The sequence below is a fragment of the Lathamus discolor genome, chromosome 5 (genome assembly GCF_037157495.1).
Source record: "Lathamus discolor isolate bLatDis1 chromosome 5, bLatDis1.hap1, whole genome shotgun sequence".
Classification (NCBI taxonomy): Eukaryota; Metazoa; Chordata; class Aves; order Psittaciformes; family Psittacidae; genus Lathamus; species Lathamus discolor.
The window spans coordinates 122,957,716-122,975,551 of NC_088888.1; the positions used below are offsets into that span (position 1 = coordinate 122,957,716).

A 17,836-nucleotide genomic window follows, 5' to 3' on the forward strand; every position below is an offset into this window, starting at 1 on the left:
TAACAGAAACAAAGTTTTTTTCACACCTCAGCCTGGTTCTTAGAGCAGCAGGCCTCAGAACATCAACAGCAGAGTATACTATGGTCCAAACTTCACACCAGAACAAGCCACAGCCAGACTTCTTCTCCGGCCGCAGCAGATCTCCCTGTGCTGCTAGTATCAAAAGGCAATATTCAGCCATTTAATCACTGGTTGCTGCTCAAGTGGATATTCTTTGCCTCTTCTGGAAAATAATGGGGAGAGGGAAGAAAATGCCAGTGTGCTGGCTGCAGTGGTGACTGATCTCCAAGTAGGGCTGAATTTGATTATGAGTTTACCAATACATACTTTCCTGAGCTTCCCATATTCTAACAACACATGCAAAAATAGCAGACAAACAGCATCATCTGAATACCTGCCACAACGCAGCTGGAACAATGGTTTCAAAACTGTTAGTGTTCATCTACCACTTAGCGCTAATACACACATAATACAATAAAAACACTTTTACCATGGAATAAATTCTATTGTAAAAGACCCCATCTAACAAAACATGTGTATATAAATGTAAAAAATTAATATTTTGCAGAACCATCAGCTTCCATGAGAAAGAAGCCTGTAGGCAGGTAGTGCCGTGTGCAGCACATTTCACTGTAACACTGGAATCTTAACAAAACATTGTGTGACCTTTCTGCATTTAAATTTCCAGTCCAAATTGTGTGTTAATAGAGTGCTTGCAGCAGGACTCGAGAATGATTTATATAAAGACTGGTGTTAATTACTGACTGGATCAGGAAGATAAATGAGGAAATGTAAGGATCTCAGTAGCACCCTCCTCAACTCTTGCTTCATTTTCCAGTGTACTGCCACTGTTCTCCACAGGGCTACAAACCAGTCATGAGACCACCAATATGTCATGTTCTTCCCCAGTTGCCCTTCAATTTGCTCTATCAAAGGGCTAACAGTTCTGTCTGAGGTGCCTGACAGAAAATGAGCACCAGTAACAGAGATAAAATAAACCTTCTAACAAACAAAGGCATAGTTAATTTCTGCTTATGATCCATCTTGCCCTCGTTATGGCAAAACCAGTGTTTGAGAGCACATCATTAGGTAGCTTCTATTGCTTCTGGCAGCAGAGGAAACTGTACTCTTCAGGAGCATTGGGAAGAATCAGTATTTATAAGCCTTCTGCTGCTGGATTTGCTCTGGTCAAGATAAAAATGCAAAAAGGGAATCCAAGGGAAGGAGTGAGTCAATAAAGAAATAGACAAGATGGCACAGATGGAAAAGAGAAAGAATAAATCAGAAAACCAAGGAAAACGTTAAGTTAGGCAGGACTGAACTTGCAGATAGCAGTGACTTTCATGTATGAACTTGCAGATAGCAGTGACTTTCATGTATGAACTTGCAGATAGCAGTGACTTTCATGTATGAACTTGCAGATAGCAGTGACTTTCATGTATGAACTTGCAGATAGCAGTGACTTTCATGTATGAACTTGCAGATAGCAGTGACTTTCATGTATGTTAGAAATTTGGAAGCCCTGCTCCCAAAGAGACTACTTGCATCCTAGGACTCAGAGCCAGTAAATGCCTTTCAGCAGCTTTGATTTAGTGAATAGGACCTTCCATGGAATGCATCCCTTGTTAACAGATTTTGCAGAGATACTGTAAAATTTCTCAAGAACATGATTATATTATTATAATATAGATTAATGAAGTATGGAGTAGCCTTAATGGGAAATTAAGCTATAACAATGCATATCAAAATCTTTACACCACTACTGTAAAAAGACTTATTAAAAGATATAGCCAGCAAAGTTAACCTTTACTTTTATAAATGGGCTGTACTGTTCACATCTGGCAGGCAGTCAAACCTGTCTCCACTCCCTTATCTTTCCCACCTCTCTACTGCTCTTTCTGGGTTAGCATCTCACTGAAAAGTTTAGTGGTCCTCTCATGCCTTGCTGTATATGCACTAAAAACTAGTCTGAACAGCACAGAGGAAGAAGGTGCCTCTCAGCACCAAGCGTCCATATCTTACTCTCAAAGTTTTGTCATCTATTTCATTTCCCTTGACTCTCAAAGACAGCTGAACTCTTTCATATGATCAAGTGTAAAAAAAAAAAAAAAGCTACTGAACAGTATTTACATAATATATAATGTATCAGAGATAAAGAGGTGGACAAAATGAGAAAGCTCCAGTGTCAATATCTGGGGATAAATCTAGGCCATGTCTCCTTTTAACTGTAGGATGAGCTATGCAGGGAACTGAGCCTTCAGTTATCATTCATGTATCATGTATCATTCACTACCCCTTCTGAAAGAAAAGATTAAATGAATGCAAATGCCATTACAAAAGTGGCAACTCCATTTCTTCAGCCATGCTGCCACTTACAAAAAAACCCCACAGAATAGTAACACCAAGGCTCCCAGGTTGTATTCTCATTCCCCACTAATCCACTGACTGCTTTACACCTCAGTTCAGTGGGAGCCAAACTCCTAACGAACACCACAATGTGAAATCACTTCAGCAGTCTGTGTGATCAGGCAGAAAACTAATCAAATCTCCATGAGACTGTCCAGTTCCCATGTGCTGTACACCCGCAAGGTCCGGTGTGGTTTGACTGCAACAGAAAATGACAGAGCTATATCCCAAGTGATTCAGGAGCACAACATCTTTTGTCTTACACTCGGAGAGCTACACCCACTGCAACCTTGCTTGCTGCACTGCATTCCCTCTGTTCTTTCTCTCTGTAGGAGCTTTCTGCAAGTTTCCATCTTCCTGTCATTTATCCTTGAATGGCAATATCCAGAGACAGCTTAACATCATTTCTTAGCTCACTCTAAGCTCTGTTTTCTTATGTTAACACCTCATACATGCTCTATGCACAGCATCTGTCAAACATAACCCACTGATCATAGAATCACAGAATCAAATAGATGGTTCAGGAAAGGTCATAATAAGCTATAAGATACAGAAAAAAGAAAAGAATCTAAAAATTCTAAAACTGCCCTAACCTTTGGCTCCTCTGTGACTATTAGTTGAAGCCTCTGGTTCAGTCTGTTGGGCAGTTAGGAAAGCGTCAGTGATATGAATTCCATAGGAAGCCAAACCAGAAACTCCACTACAGGAACCCATCAGATACACTCCAACTACTAACAGCAACATAAAGATTCAAACCAGTTTCTTCAGACAGCCTCAGACATGCACTTTTTGAGGAATCACACCAAACCTAGTCCAGAGCAGACCACACCAAATCCAGTCCAAAGTTAAACAAACCCTCCACTTTGAGTGTAGGTGTAGGGCCATACCAACCGTTGCCATTTACTCATTCATTTCTGTTACACCAAACTATTTGCAAACCTATACACACAACCTTAGTTTTCTCCAGGTTTTTCAGTGACTGTGTTTACTTTGCAGAAAAGTAGAAGCAGTGGCATTTAGGTTGTTACTGAAATCTTTTTGCTTTATCGACACATGCATTCAGTAGGATGAAGTGCAAGTTTACTCCTTTTTCCCCTCCCAGAAAGTTTCTCCACTCAAATCTGAAGTCTAGATGAACTTAGTCCAATTGCACAGGTAAAATTATCCACCCTCCTGTAGTTTACAGTCACACACAAATAGCTGGAAGAACAGCACAACTGGGCAACCACTTTAGAGAAGCAACATCTGAACACATATGGGACTATGGCACCATGAAATAAAATATGAGTCTTCAGTTGCCATTCAGTTCTTTGTGATTAACCATAATGGACATGAGGAGGGAAAAAAAATAAAAAAAAAAAAAAAGAAAAAGTGAAAGGAAGAACACTTCAGTGCAATATAAAATGTTCCTGAACAGCTGAAAGCAGACAAGCACCATGAGACAGCCAGGCAGATGTAACAAAGATCACAGTCAATCTGTCACCAAGAGACCAGTGGCACCGAAGTGCTACATTTATGTCTGCAAATACCAAAAGAGCAAACATGCTAACCCTTCTACAGAAAAAGCACGCTTTTTCCTCTCTACTGTAGGTGCCCGATGCTACAGTTTGACACTTATGGACAACTCCTTCACCTCCATGAAACCACATTAAATCCAGCACAGCTCAGCATATTTGAAAGGAGTTACTAGAGACAATTGATAACGCACATGGCACATGATGCTTGTTCTAATGAACACTTGTCTCATTATAAAGATCTGGAAATCACACTAAGTGGAAAGCTCATGCTGCATAACAGTGTAGGAACAGATTATTTTCCAACAAATGACTCAATATGAAGGAAACATCATTAAGAAATCAACTGAAAAAAACCCCAAACCCAGGAGCAGGAAACAATCAAAAGGAGTTTCCCAGGAGTAGGAAACATTCAAAACTATTCTCCATGGCAAACACACACAAAAACGAAAACCGTAAAACAAGAAGGTTTAGCTGGTTTACGCATAAAGGGAAGTTGATTTATGTGTAGGAGTGACTTGCTTATGAAGTTTTAAACATTAATACTCTAAATAGAGAGATAACATATCTCTAACTTAAACAGATCATGTTTGGCTCCAGAGTCAATGTACTAAACTGCTTCTAGGTAACTCTTTACTGCTGTCTTACACAAGTTCAGTTCAGTTCCTAACAGCCACTGTGGACCACTTTGCCTGTACGTGTTTGTCGTGGGAAAAAACAAACAAAACACACACCCCTCCCAAAAAATCCCAAACTTTATATTGCCTGGCAAACAGGATTTGCTGTTTCATAGAGACCAGCAATAGTAACATACATTATATGCTGACTCAGAATGCTTTACAAACTGCCCTTCAGAACCATTCATTCCTCATAAAACACCGCCTGAGTGAAATGCAACAGCTTCTTCTGAAGGAAACGCAGAAAGCTAGCTAGGACAGAGCAAATAAAGAACAGCTTTTCCACCTCTGGTGGAAAGTTTTATTTCAGAGGCAACACCCAGCTAACCGTTACTGCTACGCGTCCTGGATGGAAACTAATGTAGTCTTGGCCAGAAGAGAACATTTCCAGTAAGCGGAAACCCAAAGAGTGCTCCAGAGCGCAGGACTGGCATAAGTCCATAGCAGCAGCTAAGGAAAGCATCACCATTAGCTGGAGCCTCACTTGGCAACACTTTTCAGTGGTCTTCGACAGCAGCAGCACCTTGCCTACCCCACCTGAGCTCCACTACAAAGCACACAAGGAGCCAGCAAACTGGGCATGGAGAACACGCTGCCCCATCAACAGCATTAGAACAACACAGACACCCAACAGGGTGTCGCAAACGTCAGAAAACCACACTTCAACACAGCTGACCACAGGCACGTAAACAACAGTAACTTTTAAAGGCCATTCTGATTTATGTTAAGAAGTTACAAAGACTTTTTTACAAGTTACCCTCTCAACTACCACCCCTATTTTACCTAAGTAGATCAAGCCAAATCCTCCCTGGCCGATCTGACTGCCCAGCCGCCACACTTTCCCTTCGGTGTCTTTCAGGATCATGTCTCTGGGGAGAGGAACCGGCAGCTTGCCTTTGCCGCGATCCTTCGGCGGCATCGCACCTTGAGAGAGGGAAAAACGAAACCAAAGGGTCAGGAGAAACATCATCCCTCCAAGTCCTTCCCCCAACGGGCCCTGCTTGCTCCTCCTCAGAGCCGCTTTTCCCCATCCCGGGCCTTTCAGCAGAGGGGAAGCCGGAGCTGCTCACCCACTGCGGCCTCCGCTCCACCGGGACAGGGCAGTGAGCGCTGGGCCCCGCCGCTCGCCCCCACCTCCACAGGAGCCCTCCGGGCGCCGGCCGCAAACTTCCCGGCCGGGAACTTCCTGCAGGGCGGGCCCGGGAGGCGGAGGAGGCGCGGAGCGGCCCCTTCCCGCTGGAGCCCCGGGGCGGGGCTCGGGGAGCGGGGCACGGGGCGGGCCCGGCTCCCCTCAGCAGCGCCGTTTCCCGCCTCCCGGCCGTGAGGCGCTGCGCGCTGAGGCGGCGGCGGGGCGCGGGGGAGGTCGGTGGAGGAACGGGCGTTCGCCATGGCTTCGGCTGTCCCGCTCTGGAAGGTGCGCTGGGGAGTGACGAACTTATTTATTTGGGGTGTTTTTGTTCCTTTTTAAACTGTTTTGGTGCATATAGATGTGTTTGATCGGGGCGTTCAGTGCCCGGGGTTAAAATAAAATATTAAAGTCATGTTGTAGGTTGGGAAAGGACCTTAAAGCTCATCCAGCTCCAACCCCTGCCACGGGCAGGGACCCCTTCCACTGGAGCAGGTTGCTCCAAGCCCCTGTGTCCAACCTGGCCTTGAGCACTGCCAGGGATGGGGCAGCCACAGCTTCTCTGGGCACCCTGTGCCAGCGCCTCAGCACCCTCACAGGCAAGAGCTTCTAAGGTCTAACCTAAATCTCCCCTTTTAACTTTGAACCCTGTGGTTTCACGGCGCAGCAAGGATTTCAGGAGCTGTAATGAAGTCATAGAGCTGCCGTGGTGCCACCCCTCAGTCAGGCCACCTCACTCTGGCCTCAGGATCTTCCTGGCATAGGTCAAGGATCAGTTCTACACATACACACACTTTCCCAGCGCAGTGCAGGAGCCACCGTCCCTGCAAGTGTTCACACACCATGTAGACAAGGCCCTCAGTGCCATGGGTTAGCAGTGGCCTTGGGCAAAGATTGGACTTTATGATTTTGAAGGTCTTTTCCAACCTTGTTGGTTCTTTGATTCCAAAACTTACCCCAGAGCCACCATGCTGCACCGCTCGCGTTCACACTGGGTGATCTGGCAGAGGCTGGTGCTGCCTGGAGCCATCCACAGCCCCAGAGTGCAATGGGAAGAGCAGTGGCCAAATGACAGGCTGGTCAGCCATTGCTGCACAGTGGAGATGGAGCTGAACCAGGGGTGGTGGATCAGTCTTATCACTGCCATTAGCTTGTGAGCTGATAATTAGAACAAGCAACACACCCTCAGTGCACCTTTAGCTCCCCAAGCTCATAGAGCATACCTCTGATCACAAGCCACCATCTTGTATGATCTTTGATTTATTAACAGGGTCCACTCACCCGGCCAGCACACTACACCTAGTTAGAGCTCACTGGGGACCACCACATCTTCCCAGCAGTGACTACAAGTCCTTATACAATAAATGCATTTCAAAAACAATGGAAGTCCGGAATGTATTCAGCAACCACAGTTTGCAAGTGAACTTGAAATTGTAGAATCACGGAATGGTTTGGGTTGGAAAGGATCTTAAGATCTAGTTCCAACCCCCTGCCACGGGCAGGGGACACCTTCCTCTAGAGCAGGTTACTTCAAGCCCCATCCAGCCTGGCCTTGAACACTGCCAGGGATGGGGCTGCAATAGCTTCTCTGGGCATTCTGTTTCAGTTCCTCATCACCCTCACAGTAAAGAGCTTCCTCCTTATATCTAACTCAAACTTTCCCTGCTTAGGCTTAAAAGAATTACTCTGTGTCTTATCACTACAGTTAATAATAACACAGATTGTGACTGAAAGTACATAATGCCATCAGTAGAGTAGGCCTTAACATAACAACCTTTTCTGCTTCATCAGTCTTGCAGGCTTTGTGGTTTTAGCATTGCTGAAAAGACCAGCTAAAGAATTGCCAGTAGAAAACTCCTCCATAAAAAAGTCAGGATTCATTTCCTTTATGCCATAAAAACTTTTTGTAGGGTTTTTCTCCTCTTTGGAACAGCTGTCAAAACAGGCTGTAGGAGGGTAGTGTTGGGATAGTTCTGTTCATGCGTCGGGGTTTTTTGTTGTGCTTCCCCTGCAAAAACCACCCAAACAACCCGAGATGCCTAGTGCTGCATCAAAGAAACCGTTACCATTCTCTGGAGAGAGCTAGCACCTATATTCACAGACAGCATTTGGGCAATGCTGTCAGGGTGTCTCACTTGGGATGAGAGCCACTCTTCTGCCACAGGCAAAGAATCTTCTCAAAGAAAATTGTCTTCAAATAGTTGCCTGGGAATCAGAGAACTTGCTTGTGTTGAAGGAGAAAGCTTTTTGCTCAACTGTTGCAAAAAGGAATTCACGTGATTAAACCAAAAAGGATGTATTAGAAAGCTTACTGCTTCTGAGCCATCTTACCCTGCCCGTGGAAGTACCTCAGGATAAGAAAGTGAAACAAATCAGGTGAGGTTTGCATCTGTCTTCTAGACATTTAGCAGACGCCAGTGATAGCATTAGGTTGGTAGCAGAGACCTACATTGTTAAATAGTTTAAGGCTTGTTTTTGGGGGAACCAGGAGAAAACCCCCACAAATTAAGAGACTCAAAATGTGTAGAAATTGTGGTGGGTTTTTTCTTTCCACACGTTCAGTATGGATAAATAAAAAGGTACATGTTCCTAAAGAAACAAAATAGATTAGATATTCCTATTTTTATTTCTAAGTGCACAAGGCCTGCAGTTCATTCCCCGAAAACCATTGTGAATACTTTTAACATCAGAAAGTTAGTAGAATACATTGATATAATGAAAAGTTGGTGTTCAATACAAAACTTCGCAATTCAGAAATGTAAGTTGGTTTACACTTACTTAGTGCTTTCTATTCCTGAGCAAGGATAAGATCACCAAAAGAAAACAAGTTCGTGCAATTCTGATGCATAATGAAGTCATCAGAAAAGGCTATTTCAAAAATACTCATTACAAGCTAATAGCAAAACTAAAAGTAGAAACCAATACACCAGGCTCTATTTAACTGTTAATGAATATAGTAGCATAATGCAATCTATTACTGTTTGAAGTGAGGATACTTAACATCCTTTTTACTCATGCAACACTGATACTTCCATAGGTAGCTGAGGTTTAAGGTCTTCAATGTTCAACTAAAGCTTTCCTTTCCTAAAAGAAAAGAAACAACAACTCTACGGCTTGAACTCTACTAAAAAAGCAAGGGTATCTGAAGTCTTAGTCCTCTTTAATATCATACAGCTCTTTCACAGCTTGTACAACTTAACAATGTCATGTAGCATAAAAAGGTTTAAAATATATATTATGCAAGTCACAGAAAATAGTTATCAGTTTGTTGACATTTGTTTGGGATTTTGGCTTATTTTTATTTGAAAGAGAATTTACATAAAATTGAAGGTTTAAAAACTTTTATTGTTTATTGCAAGAGTTAAAAATCCCTCAGACAAGTGTACAGGAATGTGATAAGGACTAATAATACTACTCAGACTAATAAAAACAATTTATTAAAAAGAAGAGCTTCCTGCATATATCAGACTCCTTCTGAAGGATGAGTTCATTTGTCACTTAAAATCAGGTATTTATTAATAAGCATAAGGCTGACAGAAATATATACAAATATCTAGAATGTATTTCATACAACTCTGTTCTAGACAATGCTAAACAAGAAATCAACACATGGACCTATTTAAAAATCAATAAAAACCAAAAACTTTACCTGAGAAAACCTCTAATCAATCAGATTAGACCTTGGTACTAGGTCCTTTTGGCCTATACATAGCACATCCCTGTGCTTTGTGGGTGGGACTAAGGAAACCTTTTGTCCTGCTGGGCTGAACTGGAGATAGGGTTGGTTTCTTTCTGTCCTGCTTACTGTTAGCCAGTTAGCAACTCTCCCAACAAACACGGGCTTCGGGTTAAAGCCTCTATTGCCTCTTCACAGTTGCTTCAAATTAGCAGTTACCTGTTGTGATTTAAGGGGGGAGTGAATGGCCAAAATAATGACAGGTACAGGTTTGGGCTTTTATTTGGTATTTGGGTTTGTTTGGTTTTGGTTTGTTTTCAGAAAAGCCTAGTTATAGTGGAAGCAATTTCCCTTTAAGGTGGTAGAGCCACCATTACTGCCAAATTCAAGAATCCTCATAGGAGAGAGGTGTGTATGTAGTAAGAGTAAAAATACACAAATCCTGCCTGCATCCAACTGGAAATGCTACCAAATTATTGTTATTTCACTTCCTCAGAGCACATTGCTTCGAACAGCTGAGGGCAACAGGCCCTTCTCATGAAGCATCTATCCTTCATGCAGCTCAGGTGGGCATTTTCTTATTAGTCAGACCTATACATTAGAAGTGGTGGAAAGGTTTCTATCTGGATGGTTTAGTGCTCCTGACATTTTCAGGGGTTTATTTGTTTGCTTTGCTTGGTATGCATTTACTATTATACTGATATTACATTGATACACGATGGCTGAGGAGATCTGAGCTTCTCTGCAGAGCTGGTACAGGTATGGTTGCTGTTGTATTACTGAGAAAGATAATGGTGGTGTGATACTTTTTAGGCTAATCTGTGATCTGTTAATGCCCTGAACTGTGTTTTCTGTGAGGTAAATACAGGGATCTAGTTTTGGAGTGAAGATCTGAGTGTAGATAACTTTAGTTCATACAGTGATTCAAAGTTATATGCCAAAGTAACATTTCAATACAAGATTCTGCTATTTTGTTATGTATTCAGGTGCCTGGTGCTATTTAATATCTGGCTTTCTGGATTTGTAGGTGCCCCAAAGGCACTTTGAAGTTGTAAGTAGGCCTGTAAGGTTTAAACTTGAGAAGTTTTATCCACACCTGTGGTTCAGAAGCAGCACCCTACTTCTAATTGTCTTTCCAGAATAGGGTCTAGAGGCTGACGAAAAGTTATGCTGTATTACAATGGGTTGCATTTAAAAAGTGTGGTGGGATTCTCAGGGGGTGAATGCTTTCTTTAAGTGTTTAAAAACATAGCAAACTATTTTTGTTTCAGGTCTGAGGCTGTATTTGTTTCTGGCTTAGTTTTAAAACACTGTGCATTAAATACTTTGTCCATTTTCCATGTATTTCAATCTTTTTTTCTTCTTCTTCTTACTCAAACCTAAGCTTGAAGATACAAAGTTTTACTCAATTACGTGAAATCCTTTAGTATCATTTAACAAAGATCCTTAAGTTTGCTGCAGTAGGTGAGCAACTTGTTGCTTTGTTCACTGCTGCATTGTGATGCTATTGTGGTATTTAACACTGACATTTTAGCACTTCCACATCTAATTCCCCCCACCCCTCCAGAACTTCTTGTTGCTTAAAATATCGTGGCTAAATTTACCCAACAGATGTAACATCTCTGTATTCAGACCATTGACAGCAAGGCATCAAGTTTCAGAGTTGCTTCCCAGCTTCTGCTGAGAAATCTATTTGTGCTGGTGCATCTGTGTGGTCTCCCATGCTTGCTGTTCTAATTCACTGTGCTCCCTGTCACTTTCATAGAACTTTTGAAGTAATTATTTCTCGCAGTACCAAGGGATCTCCAACATCCAGAGGGCATGTTGCTCAACTCAGTCATTGTCTGAGTGCATTGACACCCATTTTAAAGACCCTTGACTCTATTTTGTGTGACTGGCCCCATGATTGAGATCACATAATTACAATAATTAGGAAGCTCACCTCAGGATATTATCATAGCAACCCACCCAAACCTAAGTCCATATGGTTTGAAATAGCTAATGAGTCAGTTAATGTGCTATGTCCAGGAGTAATGGACACTCAATATGGATGGCATGAAGACATAATTTAGCAACTTCCTGACTGATTAAGGTTTTCCATGTAGACAGTTCTCATATTTTGCATCTCACAGTAAGTTTAAAGTATTAAAGGCTTTTATGTGTTAAACAGAGCAGAAGAAAACAGATGAGACTTTTAAAAGGCAGGCAAGAAATTAGTCATCTCTTCAAAGAAAATACAATAAATTGGAGATCTTGGAGCCTTCATCTTAAATATAACACTGCAAACAATTTTTTTGAAGAGCTCTATTAAAGTACAGGAAATGACAATGGCAATAGGTGATATTTGCTTTAATGCCAAGTAGCATGAATGAATGAATGAATGACTCCACACTTAGAGGGACTGTTTTACCACTGTAACTTTTCCGTCCAGTCTCTTTAACACTCACCTTGCTACTGATACTGTGGAAATTTGTAATCGGTTCTCCATGCAGAATTGACCAGAACAGGGGGTTAATACCATGAGGTTAAACCTTCCAGTGAAAAAAGCACCAAAACTGCTGAAACAGGGAAGAAATTATGTTCAGTTTTTGAATGAGCTGCAGAGTCCATCTGTCCAGTTAGGATTTCTCTCTCCTAATGTGTTCCTGCTCTTGCATCATTTTAATGGCTATTGGGATGAGATGTTACTCCCGGTTCATTCCACTGTAGCTGGAGGGTGTCTTCCTTATCTCTTGTATGTCAGAGATTTTATTGCTCATAACTTTAAGAAAGCAGTTATTTATGAGCACTGAAGAGAAAGTGTTTTCTTACCCAAGTTTATTTACTTTCAGAAAAGCACAAAGATATAATGTAAGTTTATTGTTGCTGTGGGAATGGATTGAATTTACAGGGAGAGCAGAATGTCTAGTGGTTAGAGCAGAGAAAGGGATCAGGAATTGTATTCATTATGGGAGTAATTCCTGGAATCATAATCCTGGCTTTGCTGCAGGCTGACCATATACAAATTATTTCCTATTTGTTTCATTTAATCTATCTGAAGCAGTCTGGGTGGCTTGTTTTAAGGTACTGGTATTCTCAGGTGAGAGCTACTGTGTACGTGCAATTGCCATGGCTATTACCTGGTGGTGAACATGAGCCCTACCTTCTTGTGGGACAGGTGATGCATTAGAAATGGTTTCCCATATAGTCAGCTCAAATGTATGTTTGTGTTTGTCATTGTTTCTGTTGTTGTTTCAAGGTTTCTTTTCTAATTTAGGCTTTTCCCCTCCAAAACCAAATGCATACAGAATGCAAGATTTGTATGAAGCTGGTTGTTACAGCCTTGCAAAGAAAATAAGTAGTTTGCCTCCACTGGTGGTATTGTACATTTTATCCTAGGCATAAAAGCAGGGGGAAGGTTGCTAAGCTTCTATGGTGGTTAATGCTTAGACACCAGGCCTTTTCAAAGGATATCTAGAAATGGAAATGAAGAAATTACAAGAATATTAGCAGGATCTCACTAGTGTTCTTGATTTACAGGAAACAGTGACTTTTTTTCGCCCTGTAGAGCAGTGATGTGAAAATATTTAGAGAAACAGGAATGAATTTGGCAAAGCACTGGGGGAGAAGGTCTTTCCATTTCTGAGATTATCCACATAAAGTTGTTTGAGAAGGGAAACTCATCTGTTATTACATTAATTATTCACCTATCAATGCTACTTTTTATGTATAAAGTTAATTACGATGATAGGGTATGTTAAATATGACATATTTCACTGCAAGATTGATTTCTTTTTTCCCTGACCTCAGAATAAATATTGATTTTCACGATCTTTAAATGTAGTGCAAAGGTCATTTTATTAATGGCATATTAATAGAAAGTAGCCCTGACCATGCAATATTAATATATTTGCATTGTTATTTCTCATGTCCCATCCAGAAGAGTCAAGGTGCCAATGCCTTGTTTTCCAGGAGAAATCAGGAAGCTGTCGATTCTAATGCCTGTTCAGACTCCTTTAAATGCGATGTTGTGCTTTGTTTTAGGGTTTGGTTTTATTTGTTTCAAAAATTAAAAACAGTAGTGAAGCAGCAAATAGGTTGTGTAGTGCATCTAATAAGATAGCTATATGTTGCTTTTCCAGCATGCCCAAGAAAGCAAGGTACTGTCACTACCTGATAGTCATGCAGTCAATTCCATGAGCAGAATCACACTTGTGAAAGAAGACTGATGGGATAATTTGATGGGTTTTTTTTCCCCCTTTTTTTATATTCATGGTAACTCTTGAAAATACAGGCTTAGAACTGCTGTTGTACTGGTGTCTGAACCAAGGCAGATCTGGTGGGTTTAAGTATTCCTCATAGAGTAATTGTGTATGAATTTTCTGTCAAATCTTCTGTAAAGTACAGGGAGAAGAGAGCTCACATTGAAATAACCTTTAAATAATATTGTATAGTGGTCCTGAGAAAACTCTGCTCACTTAGGCAGAGGAGGAATATTTGTAAGCCTTTTATGAACAGTTTTATGAGTGGTCTTTCTTTTTAGTGCATGTTTTGAGTGCTTTGTGTCAGGTGACAAGTCAAGAGGGAAGATGACAACTTCCATAGTTTACAGACAGCAAGGGAAAGAAATGTGTCTAGTATGACATATTGCCATGCAGAAAATAATTACAATTAAGTAAAGAAAGTGATTTGAGCAGCCAAATATCTGGTGGCCTGACTTCAACAGTTTGCACCTTTAGAACTTTGATTTTGGAAGAAGAGTCCATGATGATAAATGGAAACTGAGATAAAATGCAGTATTGCTTTGTGTCATATCAAACTAACTTGTATCTATGTTTAAGATAACGATTTACTGGACAAGAGAAGTATGATAGAAGCAATTCATTTAGGCTTCCAGGCATTTAATGCAGAATCATATAGGAAATGATTAATTAAGCTGGAGAATGTGTAAGTGTATAAAGTGTGAAACTGGTGAAATGTGCAAGTAATAAACTGAATGGGGAAACAGTGAATGACAAAGAGGTTACTGGTTTCCTAAGGATTGAATTCAGCACCTATTTAATGGCTTAAACCACAACATTGAGTATTACTGATCTCATGAACAACAAAACCAAAACAGAAGTGTCCTTACACAATTTGCTGCTGAATATGAAGTTGTGAGGCGTTTTAGTATTGGTGCAGGAGAAACAACAGTATTTCATAATGCAACATTTGAGACTATGCTTCTTTTAGAGCGCTGGTTTAAAAGAGAAAGGGAATCACAGAATGGCCATGAGCTGATAATGTGGCTTAGGGAGTCCAAAAGTTAGGCCTGATTCTAGGTTGTGTCGGTACTTTTATTATGAGATTCAGAAAACTTATTTGGTAGTGTTTCATTGAGAATTCATCTCTATTGTCCTATATGTTCTTTGGGTGTGCAATCATGAATGCTATCCAGTGCATGCAGAGAGCAATGACTATATTCAGTCCATGCCTGTCCATGGCAGGGGGGTTGGAACTAGATGATCTTGAGGTCCTTTCCAACCCTAACTATTCTATGATTCTGTGATTCAGTTCTGCAGTGGAAAGCAGAGCTAAATTATGACTGTGGATTGAATTGGAAGAGGACCTCTTCTGCTGGAAAGTGGCTCTTGTAAGAAATGGATTTGAAAAGAAGTTGTGAAGAAATTTCTTTCCAGGGATAGATTAAGCAAAGTGATATAGTTTTTCATATTATTTGTGCTGAGGTAGTAGGAACACACAGAAATCCCTTTACATAAACAGTAAGTGGTAGGAATTATTTAACTGGATAGATAAATTATTATAGCTGTCATAGAATAGTTAGGGTTGGAAAGGACCTTAAAATCATCTAGTTCCAACCCCCCTGCCATGAGCAGGGACACCTCACACTAAACCATGTCACCCAAGGCTTTGTCCAACCTGGCCTTGAACACCACCAGGGATAATTAGGAGCTGGGCAGAAGACAGCAAAGGGATATTTGTTTTGTACCTTGAGAAGCAACATCAGAAATATCATGAAAGGTAATAGTGAGGCTGAGGATGATATAAAGTGAATTATTTTAGGATATGCAAGGATATATTTTGGAATCAGCCCATTCCTCTCTTTCTCTGCTTCATGATGTGAAGGCTTATTGGGTATACTTTCATCCCTGGTACAGGGAAAAAGGCAAGAACTTTTGAGTTTTGATATAATTTGGGGGCTTTTTCCCCACTGAATTTTTGGGAAAAAGTAGAGATTTTAGGTCATTTAAGCACCATCACTAGTTCGGTGCTTCCAAAGTATAGCAATACAATACTGATTTACTATTTGAGTAAATTAAGACAACAGCAGTTAAGTAACCTCCTGGGCTTGGTTTGTCCCAGATGTTTTCAAGGGAAAATCAGACCTGTTTACTTGTTGACTTAATATTTTGATGACAAACGTAACTTTTTGTATTTTTCTACAATTTTAAAAATTAGTAACTACATTTGTATGAGAGATATCAACAGAAACAGTCCAGGTATGTTACTGCTGTGCAAAAAATACTGCATCTGGTACTGTTTATTTTCTTACTTCTATGTCTGCTGTTTGCATATCTGCTCCTGTGTGTGATAGTTTATTGAGTACGTATGATTTGAAGACCCTGATTGCCTGCTGTGGTATTTATCCTATATAAATTCAACATTAAATGACAGATTTTAGACCCATCAGAGACAGAAGACGAAGTCCATCCATTGAAATCCTATTTGTATTATTACTTTCTAATGAATTCTGTACTACAGCAGGTGTCAAATCATATCTGTTGTTTTGCAATCGAGTATGAATAGAAGATGTATTGCTATTGCAAATGAATCTAATATGAATCTAATGAGCAGTAATGAGCAACTGTTTTGTCATTATTGAGGCAACCACTGTGATGCTAATAAACTCTCATTTCTGCTCTTTAGAAAAAAAGCACTGACCAGAATTTATAACATGGCCTTAATGTCGCAAAAGCCTGAGGCAAGAGAAAAGTGGAACCCCTAAACTGAGCATAATCTAGTCATTTTCTGTGTGGCAGGCTCCTTATTTTCTCTTATTAAACTAAACCTGGTTTAAGTCTTTCAAGCTTTCTTACATTCAAAAGGAAAAAGATGAAGAATGAGTGTCTATTATAGGAACATAGAGTTAAGAAGATGGGCATTCTGCCTTAATTTTCTTTAGTGTAAGTACACTAATTCTGTACTTCTACACTTGACAATGCTTTTGTAATAATAAAAGCAACTATGTGCAACTATCTGAAAAGCAGTCGCTTTAGAAGTAGCAGGCCATTAAGTCAGTATAGAACTATAATATATTTGGGGGGAACTGCCACAACTGTTTCTGAACTGAAACTTCATTTTTGTGGGGCTTTTAATTTCTTTTTTTGTCTGTGGATCATAAAACTAATAAACAAAAACCTTTGACACAACCGCATCAATGGTTTGCTACATAACTGATACATAACCAAGTTCTGACTCCTGTGAGGCTCTGTCTTTTCCAAGTATAAATAATACATAGAATGATACACAAAGCTGTGTAAAAGGGACAGCTGGGTACATGGTACTTACAAGTGGAGCACAGGAAAACCAGTCAGCGCTGCTTTTCTAAAACCTAAGTACTATACTTCCATCAAAAAATAATGCTTCTGTGTATATAGTCTTCATGGACTCATCTCTGTGCAATAAAGCTAGATGTACTGTAGAGATTCATTTCAGTATTTCATTTGGAGGTTTGAACTGTTCATTGTAGGGTACAGCTGTTTGTTTTACTACAGCACACAACATACTTGCTTTAACTGCTGAATGGAGACCATATCACCAATAGTTAAGGTATTATACAGACACAGCAGTGAAACTATGAATTCGTGAGCAAGCCAGAGGATGGGCATTAGGACAAATTACAGCACTCATCCCTCAAAGTTGCAAATAGGGCGTCAAAGGTTGTATGAAAGCTGTAAACTGTTCCTTCTGTGCTGGGGCATTAAAAGGACTTTTGGCCCACTGAGCGGTAGCTTGAAATAGTTCTCATTTACTGACATTCCAGTTCCATCTCAATGCCTAAGAATGGAGGAGAGCAGGAATTCAGGGTGCTGCTAGCCTTCTGATAGTCACTCTGCCAATGCTGTGGTGTTAGCTGGGTAGGCCATTACCATCACTCATAATACATGAATCATATTTACTTAACTTTTAGGTATATCACAGGATTAGGTTTTAGTAATGCTTGATGTACACAGTGGAAAAAGGCAGCTCAGCTCAACAGCATCAGTATCCTAGAACTCACCAGTAAATACCTTTCTAGCTATAGTTGCTTTCACTCCAAAGTTTACACAGCTTTATTCACTCTAAAAGGGGTCAAGTCTCATTCTGCACAACTGTTCCGTAACGCAAGCCAAAGCATGACAAGGGGAGACAACCAGGATCTGAACTAAAACCTTCTGCTTTAGTGGTGGTCTTGGTA

At 40.6% G+C, this 17,836-nt stretch overlaps 1 protein-coding gene and 1 long non-coding RNA gene across 6 annotated transcripts in view; one reads left to right on the forward strand and one right to left on the reverse strand.

Annotated features, from left to right (window-relative positions):
* Positions 1–5,848, reverse strand: part of VRK2 (VRK serine/threonine kinase 2) — a 46,500-nt gene extending 40,652 nt beyond the window's left edge. Inside the window, exons 1-2 of one of the 5 annotated variants that reach the window (XM_065682452.1) lie at positions 5,732–5,843; positions 5,381–5,521 (exon numbers count right to left, since the gene is read on the reverse strand). In XM_065682452.1, coding sequence (XP_065538524.1) covers positions 5,381–5,516 — 136 coding nt within the window. In that variant the 5' untranslated portion in view covers positions 5,517–5,521; positions 5,732–5,843. Of the gene's footprint in view, positions 1–5,380; positions 5,522–5,667 lie in introns of all 5 variants that reach the window. The other 4 variants (XM_065682451.1, XM_065682453.1, XM_065682454.1 and 1 more) reach the window with 4 other exon arrangements.
* Positions 5,849–5,885: 37 nt separating this feature from the next.
* The window catches only part of LOC136015871 (uncharacterized), a 71,708-nt gene continuing 59,757 nt past the window's right edge, over positions 5,886–17,836 (forward strand). Inside the window, exon 1 of the long non-coding RNA XR_010613385.1 lies at positions 5,886–6,011. This is a non-coding gene — a long non-coding RNA (uncharacterized LOC136015871). The remainder of the gene's footprint in view (positions 6,012–17,836) is intronic.